The 25107-nt window shown below is 50.7% G+C and overlaps 1 protein-coding gene across 2 annotated transcripts; it reads right to left on the reverse strand.

Moving 5' to 3' along the window:
* Positions 1 to 542: 542 nt before the first annotated feature.
* Positions 543 to 6153, reverse strand: ZFP36L1 (ZFP36 ring finger protein like 1). 2 transcript variants are annotated; one of them, XM_032622109.1, is made up of 3 exons: positions 5817 to 6153; positions 2418 to 3383; positions 543 to 1686 (listed from the first exon to the last, which is right to left on the reverse strand). In XM_032622109.1, exons 1-2 carry the CDS (start codon positions 5871 to 5873, stop codon positions 2424 to 2426), a joined length of 1017 nt encoding a protein of 338 aa, XP_032478000.1. In that variant the 5' UTR covers positions 5874 to 6153; the 3' UTR covers positions 543 to 1686; positions 2418 to 2423. The 2 variants fall into 2 exon arrangements, with proteins under 2 accessions (XP_032478000.1, XP_032477999.1); XM_032622108.1 differs by having other exon boundaries at positions 548 to 3383; positions 5817 to 6089.
* Positions 6154 to 25107: the final 18954 nt, after the last annotated feature.

Consider the following 25107-nt stretch of genomic DNA (forward strand, 5'->3'; position numbering starts at 1 on the left):
CACGCTTCCAGTGCAGGGGGAGCGGGTTTGATCCCTGGTCAGGGAAGTAAGATCCCACATGCCAGGTGGCACGGCCAAAAAAAAAAAAAGCCTGGAAGCACCCAAATAAAAGAACACACTCAAATCCAAGTTTGCTGGAGTGCCACATGCCACATACCCCTCTTCACCATTTCAGCACCCCAAACGTTACCCAAAGGAATTAAGACCACAGGCTAGGCACGGAAGACAGTAAGCCCCCGTGCCTCACTCTGAAGAACCTTCGAGGCTGCAAGCGCAGGTAAGGCTGGACCCTTGTCAACAACCAACAACAGGGCAGATAATACAAATACAGGCTGCTTTGCAATAAACCTCTACCCACCCCCTCAAAGCTCAGCAGACTTCCAGCCTTGGCCAAAGGAACCAGCCATTGGTTTAGCTGTTAAGGATGAGAAATCCTTAAGGATGAGAAATGCCCTCCCTCCTCCTCCCAGCACCTACATCGTCTACAAAGGACAAGCCTACAGGCAGAGTAAAACCACAAACCAAGCAAAACCAGTTTCACCATCAATTTCTTGAAAAAATGGGTTTATTGATTTTTAAACTGCAAATAGTCGTTACAAAAAGTTTTTTTTTCTTTTAAATAAATTCACACAAAGAAAGAGAAATAGAAAGCGACGGTAGTGACCAGCAAGAGGAATAATAATTACATTCATCTTAATGTGTGTGTGCCAGTTCTGTTTGCATTAACATTGGAAAACTCCAAAACCTGGAATCCAGAACGTCAAATCTGCAATCGGAATGTCTAGAGATGGGCACGTGAAGTCAAAGGGTTTCTTTTTTTTTTTTTTCCCTTTTAGAAGCTATACATTAAAAGTTGTTTTCCTTCTGTACTGTCACAGAACTTTTACATACATTCTCAGTCCTAGTTGTGAAAGGCCAAAAGAGAAAGAAACTCAATTTGCAGTCCAACACAAAGGGGGGAAATTTCTAAAATAAATAATCCAACAGTTTTTTGCATTTTTTTAAATTAATTTTTCATTTTTTTAAAATAAAATAACCAAAAAAGTGTAAAGTTACAAAAAATGTCGTTGAAGAATAATATATTAAAACTGTGGAAAAAAAGGAAAAAGACACGTCACAAAATTTTAAGATTAATATGAAGATCATAATTTAACATAAAAGAATATATTCTATGGATTTGTCATCCCGATAAATATGAACAAAATTAACAAAAAAAAGCATAGTTTGGCAATAAATACGTTTTGATAAGTTAAATAAGCTTTTTTATATTGATGTGCAGTGACAAGCAAAATTTTTGCTCTCCAATTTCTGAAGTTATATGAAGTTTAAAACCCAGGGAAAAAAGCATGGCGTGAGTGCTCTAAGGATAGACCTACGGTATTCTAGAGCAAAAACCATTAAAGCTACTTCTACAGGAAATCGTTTTACACAGATATTGTATGTGGAATGAATACCATTAACTGCTCACCCCTTACATGTTTTTAAGCTTTTCTCTCATTTTTTTGTTGTTTTTTTTTTTAAGATGTCACATACGAACTGGGGAACTTTAGCACCAAAATCAAGTCTCTCATAGTCCATCTAGCTTCCCCTTCCTCCCCACTTAAAACAAAAGAAAAAAAATTAAATCACGAAGTCCCACTTATGTCACAATCTTCATCCGCTTTTGCAGTCTTCCTTCCTGCAGACCTACACGAACCCAGGCAAGATTAGTCAACAGAGGTTCAGGTCGGGAAGAAAAAGGTTTTGAATGTCAAGCTAGGTTTCCCCAAAAACCCAAGTCTGGCAACAACTCTCCCAAGGTGGGTGCGGGGGGCGGGGGTTACCGGGGAGAGGGGAGAAGGAAGTGTGTGGGAGGCTGGAATCAGGAAAGGTGCGGTTGTGTTGCCAGTGGAGGGAGCTGCTGGTTCTTCTAAGTCCTCCCTCCCCCTCCCCCTCCCCCTCCCCCTGGGCAGAGGCTCAGGGAGGCCCACGGGTGCCCTCTGGCGCTGAAGAGGTAATGTAGTCACAGTGACAAAGTTAGATCACAAGGCACTAAGTTGCTTCTGTAAACCGTTACTGCTTTTTCTTTTGTGATTTGGCACTTAAGGCTTAAGCTGGAAAAAAAACGCATCTACTGACAAATATGGGACTTGTCTGTTATGCATGGTAAGTGGGCTATAAAATTGAGGTGGGGGGGGTTCTAGCCAGAAGAAGCTATTGACAAATTGACTTGTCCTTATGTTGGGGGGGAGGGGCGTTTAAAGAGGGGGGAGGGAGGGGGCATTCCAAGGTCCTGGGAGAAAGGGGTTGAGCTTAACCTTGTTAATGTAGGGGTTTGTCAGGAATCGGATGGGTTAAGGAGGGAAGGGTAGGGGATGTGGGTGCGGGGTCGGGGCCGGGGCGGGGAGGTGGATAGGTTGGGGGGCGGCCCTCCCTACCCTGGTTTAGTCATCTGAGATGGAAAGTCTGCTGAAAATGGGCAGGCGTCTTGAGTTGTCCAAAGTGGGGGAGTCTGAGCCACTGTGGCTGCTGCTGGAGCTGCTCAGGTAGCCCTCCTGGTCCGAGAGAGAATCCTGAGGGCTGGGGGGAGAGTCAAACATGTGAGGGGACTCAGACATGGGCCGAAAGAGGAAGGTGGTTGGGGAGCCACCCCCGGGCAGCCCCATGCTAGGGGCAAAGAGGCTCGCCAGCTCCTGACTGGAGAAGGCGAAGGGGTTATTGGTGCCATCGGGCAGGGTGGGCGAGCCCAGGAGGTCATCGGCGCTCAGGATGGGGGGTGGGGTGATGGACGTGGGGCTGTCCAGCAGCCCCGTGGCAGCGGCGGTGGCAGCGGCACTGGGAAACCCAGCAAAGCTAAAGCTATGCTGGAGGCGGGGACGGTCAGCAGAGAGGTCCCGGGCCCCGGCCAGGGCACGGCGCTCCTCAGCGTTGTGGATGAAGTGGCAGCGGGGCCCATACGGGCAGAAGCCGATGGTGTGGAAGGTACGGCACAGCTCCGTCTTGTACTTGGGGTGGCGGGTCAGGCTTCGGAGCTCGTGGATGCCGTGCGCGAACTGGCACTTGTCGCCGTACTTACAGGCTCCGTTCTCCTCGAAGGGACGGCACAGCTCCGTCTTGTAGCGGCTGGAGTTGACCTGGCCGCTCCCCGGCTGCTTCTGGGTGGGCAGCAGCCGCTCGCCCCCTTCTGAGAAGGAGCGGTCTCGGAAGCGGCTGTCCCGAGAGCTCAGAGCTGGAGCTGGCTCGCCCTTGAGGCTGCTGAGGAGCTGGTTCTGGTGGAACTTGGAGCTGGGCAGGGTGACCGAGTGCCTTCGGGGGAAGCCCCCACCGGCAGGGGTGCCCACCGCCTTCCTGTCCAGCAGGCAGCCCCCGGCACCGGGAGGACTGTAGTTGAGCATCTTGTTACCCTGGAGGAGAGAGAGGCAAGAGAGATGGCGGTTAGTTGACAAAGGCCATCCGCCAGGCCCAGAAGGGTACCCACTAAGGGCAGCCCCCTCCACGATCAGAAATGCTCCGTCTCGAAGGAACCCACCATCCCCACCTCTGCCCTGGCAAACCCCTCACCCTCTTTCTCCCATTCAACCAGCCGAGAGGGTTTACTCTGGCCCCAGGCATAAGAAGCCACAAAATTCCTGGCCTGTGTGAAAAATTGTTTTACACGTGCACCTACTCCACGCCGATCCCTGGAATGCACCCTCATATCCTGTCCCCAAAGCTACCACTTTCATCCATGAAATCCAACTTCTTCACCTCCCAAATAGATCCCTGTGTTGAAAATATCTCACACAACTCACAAACTCTCCTTTCCCACACTCAGGAGACTAGGAGCTAGGTCTCCTTTTAATCAGTCCCTGCCTAATTAGCTGCCGCCCTCCCCCCAAACCTGGCCTGAGACTCTCAACTTCCTCCTTCAGAAGCATTCCATTCCTTTGGCAACAGATTTCCAGACTGCCTTTGCTTTACCTTGCTGATGGGAGGGGAGAGGGAGGGGCAGGAAGAGAAATCCCGGATTGGCAGGGGAGGGGGTGGGTTGGCAGGGAGAGGGATGTGATTCCCGAATACAAAACTCATTGCCCCGTGCTCCCAGAAGAGGTGCCTTCTACAATGATCTCTCCCACCAGTCACTGCCCACCCCACCCCCTCAACTGGGAAGATGCCTTTGCAGTTAGTCTCCTGGCTGCAAGAGCACACTTGGATAAGAGCGCCAGTGTTTAATCTTTAACGCAAAGCTGCAGGTGGGAAGGAAAAGGAAAGCACCAAATCCCCCCAGCCTCCTCCCAGTCAATAATGGATTTGGGGGAGGGGGGCAGAGGCACCAAAGGCAGGTCTCTGTTCCAACGGGACCCTATTCACCTGCCCAGACTGTACCCAAGATTTGGAAAGGGTGTGAGCAGGGGACCTGGGAGTTGGCTCCCAGCCCATGTGGGTGTCATTGTGCGATTTCTAAAGTTGGTTGGTCCCTTAGGATCAGCTGCGGGGGATCTGGAATCTGTAACAGCAACCACCCCACAGAGCGGATTACAGGAACCACGTAGAGAGCCTGTTCCCAACAATGAGGTTCATTTAAAAAGTCCTGCGGGGGGAGGGAGCCAGAGAAAGAGAAATAGATCAAAGAGCAGGAGAGCCAGGAAGAGAAGGAAGAAGTGCCGGGAGAGTTCAGGCAGCCGCCAGGGCAACTGAAGTTTGGGAATGCGCAGGTAGGGAAGGAAGCTGAAATTCAGAATTTTTTGATGTTGCTCTTCAGCTCCAGGGTATCCCTGCACCCCAACCCTGCAGCCCTGGGGCCCTGGCAGCTGCACGGACTGGAGAAGCAAGCTGGGAAAAGAGAGCAACATGACCCGACGTGTTTAAAAGAAGGCAAAACACTTCAGCAATTAAAAGTAGCCTAACAGCTTCTCTCTTTCAAATTGGGGAGAGGGGGCGAAAAACCTTGAACATCCACAGGCTTCTGTTATGTACGCTTAAACGGCACTCCTGGAATATTCCGGATTTAAAACTTGCTTTTTTCCACACCGGCTGGCAAGCTACACGGCTTGAGGGCCTCATTAAATCCTTCCTCGCCGAGACCCTTGAGCTCAGACCGGCATTTTGTAGTCGTGTCCCCCCATCCCCTCCATATCGAGGAGTCGCGGTCCCTCGGAAAACAGGTAAGCGGGTGAACCCGAGTCCCACTCTCACCCCAAAGTTTGCAGCACGATCGGCTATAACAGAGGAAGCCTGGCTGAGCTGGGACAAACTGAAGTCCCATTGCAAACTCGCTTGGCAACATCCTTTGAACCACAACTCTTGGTCTTTTCTCGCAGATTCCCAGCCTTTCCAGAACAGAAGAGGAAATCTACCAGCAAAACGTCATCCCGAGACTCACTTCCCCAAGGGACCCCCACCTCTCGACCCACAGTCCGGCAATGGGGCTGGAGAGATTCGAACCCCTCCCGGCAGCGGCGGCACCCAGAGCGCACACAGGGAAACCGAGCAGACTCGCGACACCCGGCTCAAGAGCAGCACATTATGGACGAAAGAATCACCGAAAAATTGCCCCAATCCTGCCTGGTCAATGCCCCGCGCCCCCCAGGCAGCCCCACGCAAACTTCGCCCCCCAAAACTCTGGTCTCCAGATTCCCATGTAATCCCCGCCAGGAACTGTTGAAACTCAAAGGGTGGGGAGCAGAGAGTCAAAAATTCCTTCAAACTGAGGGGGTAAAATGGGGCGGAAAAAACAACCATCTCGCCTCTCCTCCTCCCCCCCCTGCGTTCCCAGACCTAAACTTTCGGGGATTCTTTTTGAAGACAAAAGAAAAAAGAAAAAGACTTTCAAAAGCAAACGCTCCGCCCCACTTTACCTTGCATAAAACTTCGCTCAAGTCGAAGATGGTGGCAGACACGAGGGTGGTGGTCATCCTGGGCGCTCGCACGGGGCAGGGACAAGGATCTGGTGTGCCGTGAAGGTCCCGGTGCGGGGAAGGCGCAGCCTCCGGCTCTCCGGTCTGGAGTCCCACACGCCTGCTCCCGGCGCCCCTCGCCTTTCTGACTCTCCCGGGCTGCGGCGCGCGAAGCCCAATTTATATAAGTTTCAGATTTGGTGGGCCGGAGGGGGAGGAGGAGCTTTAAACTTATTTAAATGAGGAAGAGGAGGAAAAAAAAGTTGATTGACACTGAAGTTGAATCAGCCCTGCGGTCAAACTCTGGGGAAAAAAAAAAAAAAAAAAAGAAACTTTCGAAAGGAAGAAGGGGGAGGGGAGACGAGGAAAGAAGGCGAATTAAAAAAAAAAAAAAAACCACCGAGAGCCGCGCACAACTTTTTTTTTCTTAAAGAGGAAAAGTTTCGAGTCCGCTCGCTTGGCTACCCCGCGCTGCAGGCGCCCTTCTCTGGGGCCGCGCGCCCCGCAGGGGGGGGAGGGGCGCCCCCTTTTGTCAGCCTGCGAGCGCGGCTCTGTGACATCACTCATTCCGAATACCCTCTTCGGGGTTCTGGTTGTTGTGTTGTTGTTTTTTTGTCGGGCAGAAAGGCGGGCTCGACTTTCTCTTTTTACAAGCGGGAGCAGAAGCCCGTCCTTAGCGCCGGGGCTGCAGTTCCCATCTTGAGCTGATCTCCCTGGAAACTTCTCCAAGTTGCCGCACAACTTAACTCTTTTCCCGAGTTCTTTTCCGCACTCGGCTCCCCTCGGCAAACCCCAAGGGGAGAGGAGATTGGAAATAAGAGGCGCACAAAGCGTTCAAGCCAAGGGTTTTGTTTTTTTCAGGGGCGGAGGTGGGGGTTGGGGGAGGAGGATTAGGGAGACTTCCCCCCCACCCCAAGGAGGACCCGGGCTGGCGCGGGCGAGCACCAAGCGGTTTAGCGCGCCGCACGCGTCTCCACTCGCGCTCGCTTTGCAGCGGACACTCTCCGAGTGTGGGCAGGAGCAGGGGTGGGAGAGCGTCGCAAAGAAGACCACCGTCCGGGCGGATTGTTTGGGTGTTTAATTTTTACTGCAGTATAGTTGCCGGGCTGTTTTAACAGGCCTCGTTGTGGTATTTATTTCACGCATCAATCTTTAAATATTTTTATAAAGAAAACCTAAATCCTCATGAACGTCCCTAATCCCCACCCCCCCCCGAAAAAAACAGGAACGCACGACTTTCCCCGCGCGCTCCGAACCATGGGCCGCGCCAAAACTTCCCCCACCAACACACGCACACGCACACGCACACCCCCTAGATGCCAGAACAATGAAAAAAAGTTACTTTGCTAAGAATGGAGGTAAAGAGATGGGGGGAGGCAATACTTCAACTTACTGTTGCTTCTCCCCCGCCCGCACGGGAACGGAACATATGGCTTGTCACACTGCGCTGTTTTGGCGGGATGGGGGGAGGGGGCTGTGGGATCCTCGAAACCGAAAGGCCCTGAATTATCACTCTTTTGAAAACTGGAAAGAATATATTTATTTACTGTTAGGTTCGGATGCCCCTCCACCCACCCAAATAAAAAACTGTTAACGTGTCCCCCACCGCCCCCTCGGTCTCCGCCGGAGTGCTGGAGTCAAGACCGAGGTGGAAACCGCGGCGCTGCGTTTCTTTCCCGTTTCCCCGCGTGCCCGGCCGCCTCCTCGGCCCTCGCACGTTTCTTCCCAGCACTCGAGGCCGCCGGGTCTGTTATGAAACCCTGTGCACTGAGTGGCTAAGAGCGGGTTCCATTGCGATGTAATTAGGTCACCCCATTATGAGCACGTTTCTTTGAAGAGGTAGGGGCGGGCCCAGCAGAGCGCTGGAGTCGCACTCTCACCGCCCCCCCACACCCCCACACCCCCACACACATATTTTTACTGCATTTCTTATTTATTTGTCAATAAATTTGGCCGGGCAAACCCGGAAACCTTCCAAATCACAACCGTTTTAGGAACCTGTTGTTTTTCACCTTCGCGAAACACACAGCTTTGGCTGCAGCCACAAACCTATGTGATCCCCAGTCCGTCTGTTTTAATTTGTCCCCTCCGGCTTAAATTGATGGCCCCCATTTTTAACCCGGCTGCTGCCACTTGCTTTTCTTCTTTTGCTGTCCAGCTGCCTGTTGCTTCCCTCTCCCTGTTCCCATTTTTCAGCTTTTCTTGAAATCTGGCAAGCGCCAGAAGGAGAAATAACTTCCATCCACCTTAATTTAAATCATTCAAATGTAGGTTTCTTTCTTAAAGGGCAGTTTGCTCACTCCCTTCCCTGCTTCGAGAAGGAGGGGTTGGGGGAGCGGTTTTGTGCAGTTTCTTAGTGATGAGGTAATGAGTTCCAGATTTCAGGACAGAGTAGGGTGCGCGTTAAAACCACAAGGTTTGTCTGTGTCCCGATGTGAAGCTATTTCGGTTTTTTGATTCCCCCACTCCCCCAGCAAAAAAAAAAAAAAAGGCCCGTTGGTCTTTAACTCTGGAGGGTTCGCGAAGCTCTGCCGGGGGGACGAGAGAGGGGCGGAGAAGCGGGGTTGGAAAGCTAGGGGGAAGGGGTCCGGAGCGGGCGGGGCCCAGGGTGCGTCCCGACCCGCACCCGATGTCCCCCTCTCCGGGCGGCGCAGCTTTCCCCCAACGGTTGCGGGACCGGCCAGGAGCACCTTGACGCGGCCCGGGCGCCACAGGCTGGCTAAAGAGTCTTCCCCCCGCCTCCCCCCGCAAAGAGAACGCCGATTCCTCGAATTTCCTCCGTTTCCCAACTCCCGGAGGGCGCTCCCCTCCCCCGCTCCCAGGGGCCCGGGCTCCGCGGGCGGCGTCCAGCGTGGCCCGCTCGCTCCGGAGTTGTTTACCGGCCCCACCGACCGACCGGGTTAGTTCCAGCTCCCAGAACCTGTCTCTATAATTAAACTCTTCTTTTAATTGTCGGGTTGCAACGTCATTTCAGGGACTTTCCAAGGGTGAGGGAGACGGCCTCCTTAACCCTTCGCTGACCCGGCATCCGCGCCGCGGCGGACCGGGGGGCAGCGTCCCTGCGGGCCGAGGAGGGCCAGAGCCGGCCTGCCCCCGCCGGGACGTGCTCGGCAGGTGCCCGGTAGTGGCGGGAAAGGCTACGAGCCACGAGCCACGACCCGGGCCGGAAGCCCAACGGGAGGCGTGCACGGCCCTCCCCCACCTCCTGCGCTCAGCCCTAGGGTTCCTCGCCCGCGCCGGGCCCGGAAAGGCCGCCCCTTCACCTGCACGGCCTCTTCCGAGCGGGAGGCGATGAGCCAGCCAGGTTCGCAGTCCCAGGCCCGACTTCCGGGCTCTCCCCGCTCGCACGGAGACGGTCCCCTTGAGAGGAGGGTCTAACCAGGTATTTTTGGCTTGGGGGTGTTAGGTTTTGTGAAGGGGGAAAGTGAAAGCCCTCGGAATTAGGGAAGCGCAATGGATGTATTCACCGGCCAGTTTGGGCGCACCTAGCGGCAGGTGAGGGTGTGGGGCGCTGGGCCACTGGCCCCTGGAGGGCCAGGCCTCGTCACCAACGCTCTCCAGGCACTCCTTTCCCAGAGACCCCTCCTGACCCTGCCATTGCGGAGCCCTGCGATGTTGTGCCTCCACCCTGCTTTCAGGTCATTTGCCAAAGAACCCAAATTCTTCGGATCGGACCCCACCCTTCCCCCCACCCTCTGCTACACAAGACCCTGGGACAGCGGCAGGGTTCCTGGATTAGAAATTGGGAGGAAGGGCCAAGTGCTGCTGGAGAGTTACCTGGTTCAAACTCAGGTGTAGTGCTTGTGGAATGCAGATTCCTCAGCCTGGACCCAGGCCCAGTGAACCAGATGCTCTGGGGTGGGGCCGGGAATCGGCATTCCTTGTAAATTTCCTGCTCGTGACTCAGTCACCAAGGTCTGAGAATCAGTGGTCCAGGACTTTGAAGTTGGGCCGTTTTGGATCCAAATCTTGGCTGTGCCATTTTCTAGCTGTGTGGCTTTTCAAGACACTGACCAAAGCCTCTAAAATAGGGATAATAATTCTGCCTAAAATTGGTCGGTAAAGTGCCTAGTCTCACGTCTAGCTGAACCCTTGTATATGCCCAGCCATTGTATGTAAACTAAACCATTCTTGGGGCCTTATTAAACTATGAAACAAATTCTGGGAATATTCACTTTGCAAAAGGATTCTTCAGTATAGAGGTCCATGAAATGGTCACCTGACAGCTTTGATCCAATCACTCTGTGACCCCCAGACCCCAGCTCTGGACGAGGCAGGCCCCGAGGCCTGGAAAGGGGGAGAGGGCACTGGCCCAGAGCCTGGGGAAGAGCAAGGTGAGTCAGGATGAGGTGATGGGGATCTGCTGCCCAACTGAAAAACACCTGATTGTTGTCACAGGTATTTCTGAAAACTAGCTCACTGGGGCCTGTTGATACCCAGTAAAAGCCAGACCCTTCTTTCTCTCAATATCCTCAAGCCCCTATCATAGTGCTTAGTGGGCATGGCTCAGCTGCCAGTATCCTCCAAACCAGGCACAGGCTTCTAGAGAGGGCGGTTGAGGTCTGCTGTAAATGCAGCTCTGCACAGTGTCAGGAACTTCTGGGGTACAGCTCCGGGAGCCCACCGCCTCCTGCTAGGACTGAGAGTCCAGCCCCAGGGCTAGCACGGCCCTGGGAGCTCCCATGGCCTGGCAGTGAGATACCTAAACCCTCCTTCTTACGTCAATTGTTGTAACACTTTCCTGACGGAGATGTTCCACTATTCCATTAAGTTCCCAGGCTAGCCCACAGCTTCACCCCACCCCACCCTGCCTTCCTTGCCTGGGCCTGCCTAGAGACACAGGATAGCGCATGAGCTCTGAGCCACCTAGACTTTGATGGGAAGCCCAACTCTGCCGGCTGGTTACCAGTTGCACAACCTCGAGCAAGTCACTTCACCTCTGGGACGGTCAGGAAGGTGAAGCCCTTTCCAGACAGTGCTTACCTCAGAGAGCCATTTGTCCCCAGCCACTCCAAGCTGCTAGCAGTTGCTGGTGGTTGCTGCACACCCCTCCCTGGGGCTTCCTTTTGCTGGGGCTTCAGGCAGCTTCCCAGCAGGCAAAGTGCCTCTCCCAGTGGTGCCTTGCAGCCTGCAGCAGTTTATGGAAAATACCTGTTTACTCCCCACTGGACTTTGAACTCCTCAGGGCCGGGGCTTCTGTATTACCTGGAACTCATGAGTAGAACTGCGTAGGTGGTCAGTAAATTTTTTCGATTTGCACTGAACCCTTGCTGTTGAGCCCATTTGGACACTTTGGTCACCATCAATCTAGCAGCAGGAGTAGAAGAAGGAACTGGCAGAAGTTCCAGGGGTGGCAGGAAGGGAGGGCTTGGGTTCTGCAGGAAGCGGGGATGGCAGCCTTAACACTGGGATGTTCAGAGGGCCAGAGCCGGTAACTCAAGGAGCCTGGGCTTTCACAGTTTGCCCAGGGCATGTTCTGTGCACATGTTAAGAATGAGCACTGGTCTAGGAGTTAGGAATAGGATTCTGGAGCTACTCTGCCTCCAGTTCAGTGGGTCATTTCTGTAGTCTGGGCTTCAGTGTTCTGAGATATAGATGGAAAGGGTGGACTAGGCTGGTGATGCTCCAACATCACTCTGAGCAGAATTATCTGGGGAGCTTTCAAAATTATGCAGATGCCAGGTGCTAGGCCCCACCCCACCTCCAAACATTCTGCTTCAGTTGGTCTGAGGTGAGGCCCAGCATTTGTATTTTCTAAGCTCCCTAGATGACTCTACTATGAAGCCAGAAGCACTGGATTTGGTTGTTTTAGAGCAGTGGTCCTCCCCCAAGGGTGATTTGCACCCCAGTGAACATTTGGTAACGTCTAGAGACATTTTTGGCTGTCACAACTGGAGGAGAGAAGGTCAGTGCTATTGGCATCTAGAAGGTAGAGACCCTGGATGCTGCTAAATGTCCTGCAATGCAGAGGCCAAGCCCCCACACCCCCTCACCACTACAAAAAATTATCTGGCCCAAAATGTCAATAGTACCAAGACTGAGAAACCCTATTTTAGATGTTCTTTCCAAGATTCCTGTGTGCCCCCAAAACCCCCTCTTTTCGGCAGCCCAAGTAATTTTTTTTCAAAACCTGGATCTTGTATTACAATTGTATTACAATTGTACACAAATTGTATTACAAATTGTATTACAATTGCCTAAAACCCTTTGCTACCCATCCCTTTTAGAATAAAAACCAAACCCTTAGTCTAGCATAATCAGACTCTTTTAGTGCTCCACTCTTGACTTTCATACCCCTTCCCCTCCCCCCCACCATCTCTCCCACCCCTCCAAGGTACTCCTTGTGCTCTAGTCAGTTTCAGATGAAAATGAACCATCCTTCCTCCTGCCCCAGGGCCTTGACACATGCCTGTTTCTTATATCTGATTGACCTTCCTTTGGCCCAAGTAAATTCTAAATCATTCTTTAGTACCCAGCTCAAGCATCACTTCCTCAACCATTCTTGGCACCCCTCCCCCCATCAAGGCAAGGTATCTGTCTTCTCTCTTCTGTCTTCATGGAATCTTCATTTCCTTCAAAGTAGTTATTTCGATTTGTGAGGTTTTTTTGAAACTATTTAACAAACAGTAAAATTGACCTTTATTTGGTGTACGGTTCTATGAATTTAATTAAACATGTGAATAGATTTATGTAACCACCACTTCAATCAGGAAACAGAACACTTCTATCACCACCCCTCGCCAAAAAAAAAAAAAAAACTCCCTTACACTCTTCCTTTGTGGTCAGACCCTCCCATCCCTTACTCTGGCAAACCACTGATCTGTTCCCTATACTGTCATTTTGTCTTTTCCAGAATGCCGTATAACTGAACTCATACAGTCTACATGATTTCACAGAGCATAATGCCTTTGAGATTTATCCATGCTGTTGCATGTATCAATAGTTCATTCCTTTTAATTGAGGAATAGTATTTCACTGTACGGGTATACCACCATTTGTTTATTCACCTGTTAAGGGTCACTGGATTAGTTCCTGTTTTTGGCCATTGTGAATAGAGCTGCAGTAAACACTTGTGTATAGATTTTTGTGTGAACGTAAGTTCTTATTAAATAAGTAGGAATGGGATTGCTCGGTCATATGCTAAGTGTATGTTAAGGTTTATTTTTTTTAAAACTGCCAAACCTTATTTGAGAGTGGCTATACCATTTTGCATCTCCCACAACTATATATGAGAGTCTGCAGTTGCTCTGAATCCTTAGCAGCACTTATAATTGTTAGTATTTTTTCTTTTATCCACTCTAACAGGTGTGTAGTGGTATCTCATTGTGGTTTTCATTTGCATTTGTCTAACAGGTAATGATACTGAACAACTCTTTTCATGTGCTTATTTGCCACCTGTATGTCCTCTTTGGTTAAATGTCTGTTCAAGTCTTTTGCCCACTTTTTAATTGGGTTGTTTGTTTTCTTACTGTTGAGTTTTGAGAGTTCTTTATATATTCTGGATACAGGCTCTTGTTGAATAAGTGGTTTGCAAATATTTCCTCCAGTCTGTACCTTATCTTCTCGTTCTCTGAACAAAGTATCTTTCACAGAGCAAAAGTTTTTAAATTTTGATGAGGTCTAACTTATCAGTTTTATCTTTTATGCATCATGCTTTTGGTGACACATCTAAGGACTCCTTGCCTAACCTTAGGTCATTAAGATTTTCTATAGTTTTATGTTAGATTCATTTGGAGTTAGTTTTTATATAACATGGTTTAGGTTGAAGTTAAATTTTTTTTGCCTATGGAAGCCTAATCCCAACACTGTTTATTGAAAAGAGTACCATTTTTCTATTGAATTGCTTTTGTACCTATCCAAAATTCAGTTGGCCATATTTGTATGAGTCTATTTATTCTCTTCTGTTGATCTGTGTGTCCATTCCTTCGCCAATACCACACTGTCTTGATTATTATAATTTTACAGTAAGTCTTAAAATCAGGTGGTATAATTCCTCCAACTTTATTCTTAATGTTCAAAATTGTTTTAGCTATTCTAGTTCTTTTGCCTTTTCATATAAATTTCAGATTCAGCTTGTCTATAACCACAAAAAAATCCTACTGGGGTTTTTATTGGAATTGCATTAAGTCCATAGATCAATTCAGGAAGAAGTACATATTTACTTCTTTACTATTGTGTCTTTTAATCCGTGAACATGATATGTCTATTTATTTAGGTCTTCTCTGATTTCTTTAATCAATGCTTTGTAGTTTTTAGCACACAGATCTTATATACATTTTGTTAGATTTATACCTAATATTTCCCTTTTTTTTTTGGAACTAGAGTTGGGCCTTGAACAATGCAGAGGCCAGGGGCACCAACCTTCCTCACAGTCAAAAATCCACGTATAACTTCTAGTTGGCCCTCTGGAATATGAGCAGTTCCTCATATCCATGGTTCTGCATCTGCAGAGTCAACCAACCTCAGATCACGTAGTACTGTAGTATTTACTACTGCAAAAAAATAAGTGGACCTGCGCAGTTCAAACCAGTGTTGTTCACGGGCCAACTGTATTGTAATTTTTTATTTCAGTTTTCAGTTTCTCATTATTAGTTTATAAAAATACAGTTGATTTTTGTGTACTGACCTTGCATCCTGTGATCTTAACAAAAGTCACTTTAGTTTTAAGAAGGTTTTTTGGTAGATTCCTTGAGCTTTGTTTTGTTTTTTTATTTTTTTACTATAGAAAATCATGTTGTCTGTGAATAGGAATGGTTTGACTTCTTCCTTTCCAATCATATGCGTTATATTTCTTCTCTTGCCATATTGCCCTCTCTAGGACTTCCCCTATGATGTTAAATAGGTGTGGTGAGATTGGACACGCTCACCTTGACCCCAATCTTAAGGGAAAGCATTCGATCTTTCACTATTAAGTACGATATTAGTTGGCAGTTTTTTGTAGTCATTTTACTTTTCGACATCTCTCTTCCCCCCCGGCATGTCTGCTCCAGGAGCAGGCTCTTTCTGCTCTCAACTCGACCGGCACAGTGCCTAGCACACAGTAGGCCCTAAATAAGTAATCCTCTACTTTGGCAACTTAGCCAGCGATAACCACTGTCCTGTGACAGACAACAGAGGGGACTAGCTGAACACACACAGACATCGCAAAGAATAATGTTACAATAAGTATCCAAACGGGTCCAACTGGGCAGTGGCCCCGCAGAGTTGACTATTTTAAGCTGTACGGCATCTGTAGATCGGCTTTCTAGCAAGCCACACTGTGTCGAAGCGTTTATCTATGAGGAATAGATGACTGCTGTAAGATAATTATTTTACATCAAGAGCATTCCATTCTCAAAGGGAATTTAAACAAAAAGCTCTCAGCTCTGAGAAACAGGGGCTTTCAGGGTAAAGAGTCCCACTGTTCTGAAATCTTAGGCCCTCAGACGGGTGGGGTTGTTTCGCTAAATTTATTTCAGCCGCTTATAGAAACAGAAGGGGGAAGCGGGGGGCGGCTGCTTGCACACCAGCCCTGGCTCTGGAGTATTAATATCTGCCGGGTCAGACTTTTATTTGGGTTTTCTTTTACCTTTTGGGGGTGGGGAGGCAGGCAGCAACAGGAATATCTCCCAGCAGCACGTCTCTGAGCTGTGGTTTCCTGCCTTCCTCTCTATACATTCCCTGGCAGGCCAGACCCAGCCTACCCCTCCCCTGCCTCACCTTGGGATGGCCCTCTACCCACTGAGTACCAAGCACTGGGCCAGGCCTTTTACTTTTTTTTTTTTTTTTTTTCAGGCCTTTTACTTTTTGACAGCAGCTTTCCTCCCAGGCCCAGAAAGAGTCTGAGCTCAGAGAGAGAGACAGATTGACAGATTGAATCTACGTGTCTACTTTCTCGCACAAGTATGACTGTAGGAAGAGACTAGGGCCTCTGTCCCGGGCCCCCATCAGGACCCCCCCACCCCCTTGCACCCCCAGTGGCTCCACTACCTGGTGGAAATCCAGGCCTTTTTATCCCTGTCTTCCTTCTCCTCAGGCTTCCCAAGCACCAAACACACATGCCTCCTAGTACCTGATACCTGAACACTCTCTTCTGTCACAACACCCCAACACAGAAAAAGGAGTTAAATGACACCACCCTGTCGCTTTTTAAAACCTGTCCCTGCACTGCATTTAGAATTATCTGTGGAGCACAGGTTAATTACCTCCCACAGACATGGGAGAAACTGAGGCACGGGAGAGGAGGCAGCAGCAGGTGACCTGCACCCACTGCAGGTTAGGTGAGACTAGCGTCTACCAGCTGGCCCCTGAAGGTTCCATGGAACCCGAAAGCACCAGAGAAAGGCAGGGCCCTGTGTCTGGGAGCTCATTGCTACGCGGCCACAGCTGTCTTGAGGGCAGGAAGAGGAAACACACACGAGGAAGCTAAAAAATCTGCTGGGCTTAAGACTTGAATAATTACATGAGAATATGGGGAAGCACCTCACACAGTGCCAGGCCGGTGGGAACCCAACAAATGGCAGCTTGATTCTTTGGCAAACTCCCACTTCCCGGGTCGCCAAGGAAGGTGGGGAAAGAGGCATCTGTCCTCTCCACTCCCCAGCCCCCGGGTAGGTTGGTGGGAGGGAGGATGGCCTGGGGCAGGAGCTGGGGAGAAGAAGCCCAATATGAAGATTCTCCAGCTCTAAACCGGGGGATCTGCTTCAGGGAGGATCGAGGGTGTAGCACATACTTGTAAACCGTAAAGTGCCCGCCGGTACACTAAGTTCCTATTTTGTCCTAGCACCAGCCAGCTTGCTTTGAAAGTATCCTCCAGCCCTATGCAGCAAAACCCAGCCCAGAGAGGCGCAGACCCCACCCTGAGGAGCTGTCCCTTTCAGAAGCAGGACCCACCGTCCCAGCCGGAGAAGGGATCAGACAACTCTAGGAGGGTCGCTGCACAGGCAGCCAGCAGAGGAGAGCATGGGTCTTTGCCACCACCCCGTGACCTCTTTAGAGTTGAGTTTCTCCCGCCAACTGCACCCTCCACCCCAGAGGGGGACCGCGGGCCCCCAAACCAGGGCCTGCCCTTGTCTGACCAAAGGCAACCAGATCTGCTGCAGCTGTTGAGTAAGAGAACAAGCTCTCCCAGAGACCAGGGAAGCAGCTGGAGAAAGATTCCTGCCAGCCCGGGGGTGTAAATATTTATACAGCGTGGTGCGTGCGAAGGGGGAAGGCAGAGAGAGGTGGCAGGAACGAGGCGGCACTGAGACCGCAGACTGAAGGAGCGTGTGCTTTGGGCTCCGCTGGGAAGGGCAAGAGGCTGCCGGATCCTAATCCTACATCAGAGAGGCCGGGTCCTCGCCCCCAGCTCTCCTCTAGAATTGAAGGGAGCACTTAGACGAAAATCCATCATCTATCCCCTGATCATCCCTCCTGTCTAGGTTGGCCCTCTCTGTAGGGACGGAGGGAGGCTCTTCCTGGAACCAGAGATAAACCAATTCTACAGGGCCCAGGTATCAGGGCCTGGGGGCTCCTGGGGCTATGGTTCTAGGGTCTTGAGGGGTGCTAGACCCAAGAGTTGGACTCTAGGACTAGAGTCTTAGAAAACATAAGGAAATGATAAGCAAAATACAAAATAAGCGAAGCTTTGATATAATCAACAGTCTTTTCTAAAGTGGCCCCGAAGACTATGCATCGATGAAGGAGGAGGAAACGGATGGGACCCAGCAAGCTAGCAGGGTGTGGAGAAGGTGAGGGGGAGCTTGATGGCACTTCCAGAGCAGCACGTGATCACCATCACCACAGGGCCTGGGCAAAGGCAGCACAGCCCAATGGGCGTCCACCTGGCGCTCTTGGGCCCCTCCACCCCAGGGTGCAACTCAGCTGCAGGTGTGCCCCTGGCGGAGCAGTGACACATCCACCCCTCAGCTGGGCCCGCTAAGGACTCAGCCAGCACCCAGTGGCATTGACGGCCCAGGGTGGGAAGCCAGCCTGGGCCGGGGAGGACAGCCAGATGGACTCCAGTTGATTTGCCTCAGACAGCTGGGCAGCAGGGCCAGGCTGCTCCCACCGCCTCCCACGCCACGCCAGACAAGGAGGGGTGTGACTGCAACTTCTAGGATTTCTCCGCCACCGCACCCGTCAAGAAGTGCCACCTGCCTCTATCGGTACCAGACCTGACCCTCAGGGCCTCCCACAGATGGGGTCTGTGTCGCTCCCGGTAGCCAAGAGCCTTTAAGACACCTCGCAGCTACCGGCCTCTTCTTGCATTCTTCCTGGGCCCTCAAAACGCCCACTGGCCAGGGGTGGGGGCTGTTGGGAAGGAAGGACCTTCCACTGGAAAACTGCCTCAGTCTCCCCAGCAGACAGCTCCAGATGCCCAGGCTGGCTTCGGCCAGAGACCGAGGATCAAAAAGGATCCCCAGACTTCCCCCAGAGGCAGCCCCCATGCTGCAAGTCCTCCCACCTACAGCACAGAGCTTGGCAAGTGATACATTCCCCATGGGGCACCTCCCCTGAGCCTCAGCCTTTCTGGGTGGAACCTGATGAGTCCTCCACCTGTCCACCGAGAAGGGCTGATTCCATCGCCTCCCTGAGCAATGGGGCCCAGGCCCACACACCGTGGAGGAAACACCATCTGCCCCCAACCTTCAGCCCAGGCCTGGCAGACGACGTCAAGCCGCACAGAGGGAGAACAGCACTGTCCCAGCCCACTCTCCAGAAGGAAGCCCCTCTTCCAAGGACCCCGGAGCTGGGGGAGAATCTTCAGACGCCCGGGTCCTCTTCTGCCACCGTGGCTCTGCCTGCCGGCTGTGGCCTGCTTCTTGCCAGCACTGCTTAAACAGATGAACAAGAATTAAAAGCCTGTGTGGCCCAAGGAAAGCTTTAGTGGACAGAACTGAAGCCGAAGGAAAAGGAACAACAACAACAAACTATAAGAAATGGGAGAGGAGGGAAATTCAGGAAACAGACAAAATAAACCATCCGGGAATCCAGATGTAGAACAAGGAAAGCCAAAAGAAAAGAAAAATTATGCTAAGAAGGCAGAGTGGGGTGGGAAGGAGAATTGAGAATGAAAAACAAGAGGGGGGAAGATATGAATACTCTGAAAGAAAGGAAGAATGTGAAAGCAAACAACACCAGAAAAAAAAATAAAAAATAGAGACCCAGGAGAGAAAAAGAGGCAGCAATGAATTTAAAGCAACTGCTCTGACCCTCAACCAACCACAGTCAGGACTGTTGTGAGCCTTACTGCTTTTTGTGGATTTCAGACTCTTCCAAACACTGAGCAAGGACAGTCCTAGAAAAGCAGGCTTTCCTTCTTGCCCTTGTTTTTCCTACAATTCTCCCAACTCAGCCCCACCATTGGTCTCTTGCAGAGTGAGGGCTGATCTTCCTGGGGCAAAAGGCCCAAAACCAGTCTAGTTCACTGCAGAACCTGGTGGCTTCCATCACGCTGCCTCTGGAGGGCTCCCTGGAGAATCTGAGCAGAAGCGTTAGGTGTGATGGAGCTGGGTCATCAGCTTTGCATCTTCCAGGCAGCTCTCTGAGGACCAGGGCTAACCCAATCCAGAGACACACGGTTCCTGGAACAGCAGGGGTTCATGGAAGACTGGTATACCCAACTCTAGGCAAAACTAGAGGAGTCCCAGCAAATGCAACTTTTGGAAACAATGTTGACGATTTAAATTCATTTCCAGACATTCTGAAGGGGACCTAATGATAGCCACAGTCTTCTCATTGCCATGGTGGGCAAACAACTTCTGGAAGTTTGCCTTTACTGCCTAGTGTCCATAAACCCCCATGAACACTTACAGAAGACACTGGTTCCTCTCCTTTTGTCTCTCTGGCCTCTTGATTCTGCCTTCTGTTGCTTCTCTTTCTTCTTTGAGTCCGCCAATGCCTCTCTCCTCTGTGTCTGCTTTGGTTTTTCCACTTCCCACCTCTACCTACTCTTCCATTTCTCTAGGGCAGCAGGAGGTGGGAGAAAGCTGAAACAAAAGGCAAAATCAAGAAGTAAAGGAAGGGGCTTCCCTGGTGGCGCAGTGGTTGACAGTCCACCTGCCAATGCAGGGGACACGGGTTCGTGCCCCGGTCCGGGAAGATCCCACGTGCCGCGGAGTGGCTGGGCCCATGAGCCATAGCCGCTGAGCCTGCACGTCCGGGGCCTGTGCTCCGCAATGGGAGAGGCCACAACGGTGAGAGGCCCGCGTACCGCAAAAAAATAATAATAATAAAAAATAAAATGTGACTGAATTTATATAGTTTAGCACCCAGGCTGTCCGCGGTGGGTGAGGGAGGCTCCTCGTGGACAGGGGTTGAGCCTCACCAGGCCACCTAAGACGGCTCCTCCAAAGTTCAAACAAGGGAAGCCACACGGGCTGAACTCTGACTGACTGAGGTAAAGAAAACTGTGCCCACACCAGCCCTTCTCCCTCCGAGAATCCTCAAGTACTTGCCCCTGATTCTGTATATTCCGAAAGTCACATTTTTCCAAGTATCAACAACTGAGAGATGTGACAAAATGTACAGAAGGGATAATATCTAGGTTGTGGCCTTAGATACGCAACCCAGTTTCTTCCCATCCCTCCTAACCTTCAAACCTGTCACCGTCATGTAATCTATGACTCAAACTATTATTTAACCATAAAAAAAGACAAAGCAAGAAATTAGAGGCTGAGTGACCTAAAATGTATTCCATTCAACTGAGCTAATCTCCTAATAAGGGCGTGTATAATAATAAGTGATGCTCTATCTGTACTGGAAGATGGGAATATTGCAGGGAAAAGTGCATGGTGACTGCAGATCCTAACTTGTCGAGATTTGTCCTCAAGAGGGTAAGTGCCTGGTCCTAGGCCAAGTGGCCTAGCATTTTGCTAAACGAATCTTAAAGTCTGACAACCAATGTGCTGCAGTGGAAAGCACCCGATGTTCAGAGTGACCCCCTTCAAATCCTAGCACTGCCCCTTCCTAGGCCAGCAAGGCACTTACCTGCCCTCTGCTAGTCTTGTGTGTTGTGAAATGGCAGTGACAGCAATACCCACCTCCTGGGGCTGCAGTGAGGACAGATGAGCAAAGCGCTTGGCACGGGTGAGCAGCCCACTCCCTGAGCCACCCTGTCAACTGCTGCTGTACGTTAGGCAGCAAATTGGCAACACCAAGACGGCTGGAGGCCCCACAAAGTGGGGCTCCACGGAGTCACTGGAAAAGAGTCAAGTATCCCAAGCAAGAGAGAGAAGAGGGTCCCCTAGGAGGCCCAGGCAGCTGGCGGGTGGACCACTGCACGGAGAGCCAAGGACAGCCACTCAGACCGTGGGTGGGAGGACACAGGGGGCTGCTCTCCAGTCCTTCCGCATTAGCACAACGTGCTGCATCCCCACCCTCCCTGTGTTCATCCTTACATGAGGCTCCGCTCACACTGACGTGGCCCCCACTATGTGCACGGCCCTGGCCAAGCGGAGGGCTGTAGCGGGGGTGAGCTTAAAAATGATTGCTGGCCTCAGAGAATCAGTAACTGGCCATTTTTGCCCAGATTCAGAAATCGGTCCTTTTAGGAGCTATTGTAAGGATACGACCAAATACTGAGAAATTCTTATTTCAGGGCCGATTTTTTTTTTAAGTAGAAAGGCAAAGAGTTCCAAAAATGTTCAGGAAATGTGAACAGCAAATGAATCTTAGTAACATTTAGGCGGTATTATTAATTTTTAGGTGAAATAAGAACAATGTGGGTAAGTGTAATGAGTTTTTTTTTTTTTTTTAACTGAAATACTGATAGATGAAGTGATATGACCTGATACACTGGACTTACTTTAAAATTATATGGGACGTGGGGAGGCAGATGGTGATGTAAATGGACAAACTTGGCCAGAGTTGGTGATGTTGGTGATGGGTATGTCTCCTTCTGTATATGTTTGAAATTTTGCATAATGTTTTAAGTTCATAAAAGCTGAAAAAACAATGTTAACTCAGGGTTTCTCCTCTTATTGGTTCTTGCAACACGATATTTACTTCCCAAGGACATGTGCTCTTGGACAAGAGGTAAGGCTGTGGGGAGACCTGCCAGGAGCTGGGAAGGGCTGGAGGACAGACAGGGAGACCACCACTCCGGGATGGGGAAAGTGCCCCAAAGCCTCCTCCTTGCACACGCTGAGGACCAAGAATGCCGTCCTGCCCCTCAGGGCCTCCCAGGCCGAGAAAAAACATTCAGAGGGACTGCTGTCCATTTGCACTGCTTTTGAACTCAGTGAAAATTATTTAATTGGTTTCAATGTACTTTAAACCACAATGAACTTTTTTTTTTTTTTCTAGCAGACAGCCACTATAACAGAGTGGGCAGGTATTCTAACCTCACTTTCTTCATCTGGTAAAGTGGGGAGAATCACATGTACCCCATTTCCCAGAGTGTGGGGTAAATGAGATTAATGGTCCTAAAGTGCCCTAGCACTGTGAGCGCTGATAAAGGCTGGGCCTGATTTGAGGGGTGTTTGGCAAATGTCTGACCACGGTGGAGCCACCCCAGCTTGGGCGCTGTTTGATATGTAGATGCTTCACCTAAACATGTAAATTAAATAGGAGTCAAGGCACACATTCTCTGAGACCTCTTTGGGCCAGGCAACCTGCTGAGTGTCGGCCCCTTTGGGTATCACAAAGAAGCCACTGCTGTGCCCTTCCCTCCCCAGAGGCGCCAGCTCTGCTCTGGGAAGAACAGGAATGAAGCCCCCCGAGTTTTCTCTCTAGATGAAGAATGAGTCCGAAAATGAGGAATAGGCTCTGCCCAGTCTGGGCTGTGGCTTTGAATGGAGAAATGCATCCTAAGAAAGCAGATCTTCAGCAGATCAGCTCACTCCCAAAGATGGGGCCGGGGCGCACAGACAGACAGACAGCAGGCCTGCTCAGCAGCACCCCGACAGGGAGCTTCTGGAGCTCTAAGCAACTGAGCGGGCAGGACAGCCTCCAGACACCAGGGGGCAGCACAACACACCTTCCAGAGATCCGAGGGACCCACCAAAGACGACCTGGCAACAGATGGCTTCCAAGACAAAACCTCAGTAGCCAGGGCATGCAGAGGGAGGCATCCCAGAGAGGCAGATGGCCCACACCGCCAGTTCAGAAGTCTTTGCCACTTGCCCCAGGCAACGGGTGAGTGGCTTCCTGCAAGACCAGCTTCAGCCAGAAGAGGGTGTTTGTGAGCAGGTGAGGGATCCACAGGCTACAGGGCTGGCAGGCATGAGGGAGGTAGTAAAAGCAGAAGGTAGACTGGTGGCTGAGAGAACGGCCACGCCAAGTCTTTGGATCCTTGCTCTAGAACCTCCTGCCAAGCGGATGAAAGGTCTGTCCCATCCTAAGTTGCTCCACATTCTCTCATTCCACTGTCCACTGGACCCCACCACATGTTCTCTGTGCCTTCACCCCAGAAAGAAACAGAAAGGAGGAGAGCCCAAGACAAAGTTCGAAAGTTCTCGAAAGGTCCTTGGGCTTTGGGATCTTTGAAATGCATTCACAGGATTATTCTAAGCTCTCAGAAAGCACCCTGGCTCCAGAGAAGAGAGCAGTCTCTGTTGTGAGACCTTTGGAGCTACAATGCCTGGGTTCAAATCCCAGCTCCGCAATCATGGCAAGGTACTTAACCCTCTGTGCCTCAGTTTCCTGCTCTGTAAAAAGAGGATAACAGGGCTTCCGTGGTGGCACAGTGGTTAAGAATCTGCCTGCCAATGCAGGGGACACAAGTTCAAGCCCTGGTCCGGGAAGATCCCACATGCCACGGAGCAACTAAGCCCATGTGCCACAACTACTGAGCCTGTGCTCTAGAGCCCGCAAGCCACAACTACTGAGCCCGAGCGCCTAGAGCCCGTGCTCCGCAACAAGAGAAGCCACCCCAATGAGAAGCCCGTGCACTGCAGCGAAGAGTAGACCCTGCTCGCCACAAGAGAAAGCACGCGCGCAGTTACTAAGACCCCGCACAGCCAAAAATAAATAAATAAAATTTTTTAAAAAGAGGATAACAATGACTCTCTAGGATCACCGCTTATAACAATGGCTGGTTACAATATGGGAAGGCATTTGCAAAGAGCATGAAGTTCTCAGAAAGCAGCTCAGAGACATACATAGTACTGCTCTCAGCACAGGCCCAAAGCCCCAAAGGTCTGTGCTTCTTTCCATCAGAACTCAGTTCAAGGACACCACCAGGCTGTGGAGGCTAACTGGAGCACAGGCCCTGCGTCTGGAGTGGGAGTGGGTTTAGCTAGTGTTTCCCTGGAGCAGTGGAGAGGTAAGCAGGTACCCAGTGCAGCCCTCCTGTGCACACTTTGGGTTTTGTTCAGGACAAGCAGAAGACAGCACTCAAATCTAAGCTGGGCTCGTTAAACTCATCAGCCAGAGGCCGAGAGGCAGGCTGGCCGCCCTGTGAGGAATGGGGAGAGCCAGCCTTGCAGAGGCAAGGCCTGCACCAGAGGGTATGAGGAGCCTGCCGGCCTCAGAGCAGGGCTGGGCTTCCCCGGGGTTGGAGAGGGATGGGGAGGAAAGAGTTAAGTCGACTCTGGGCTCCGCAGCTATAAACAGTGAGCCAAAGGAGGGAGGGAGCTGACACAGGATGTGGCCAGGGCTGAGCTGTCTGATTATTAACTTCACTTTTATTTGGAGGGGGATTCGATTCTCTGTTTTACTTCCCATCAAGGAAGTGAAAGCCCAGGTCTCGGAGGGGCCTGGTTTCAAATTGTTTTGTCACAGCTCATTTATTTTTCCTCTTAAATAAATAAACAAAACCACCTCTTTGTTTTCCCCTTAATGAGCGTTCAGCAAATCATCTGTGGGTGAGGCATGAAAGGGGTTTTCTGCAGTCCTTCATGAGGCACTTTGGCTTTTTCTTTTAAAAGGAAAAAGAAAGGATTCTTCCTTTAGCTTCCACCTTCTCCAAGACTCTCAAGGCACTTTCTTTTCTGCTTCATCCTGAGATCTCAGCCTGAAATCATGACCTCAAGCCCAGCCAGATACATAGACCTTCCTTTGCTGGTCCTTGGGGCCTGCCTGCTGCCTGCCATCCCATGTCACAGGCTCCGACCCCAAGGCCACACAGAGGAAGCAATGAGAACACTTGGGGCTCAGTGGTTAGTCCTCTTGGTCAAGCTAGGACCCATGTTTTTTGTTCCTATGGCACCCTGACGTTTCCAGCAAAAATAACAAAGCAATTAAACACACAAAAGGACTCCATTACAGGGCTTAAGAAAACACCATTACATGTTCCTTTGCTCAAGGTTCAAAGTGTTTGGGAATCTGTTTCCAACACCAAAACCCA

This window comes from Phocoena sinus, chromosome 2 (genome assembly GCF_008692025.1).
Source record: "Phocoena sinus isolate mPhoSin1 chromosome 2, mPhoSin1.pri, whole genome shotgun sequence".
Classification (NCBI taxonomy): Eukaryota; Metazoa; Chordata; class Mammalia; order Artiodactyla; family Phocoenidae; genus Phocoena; species Phocoena sinus.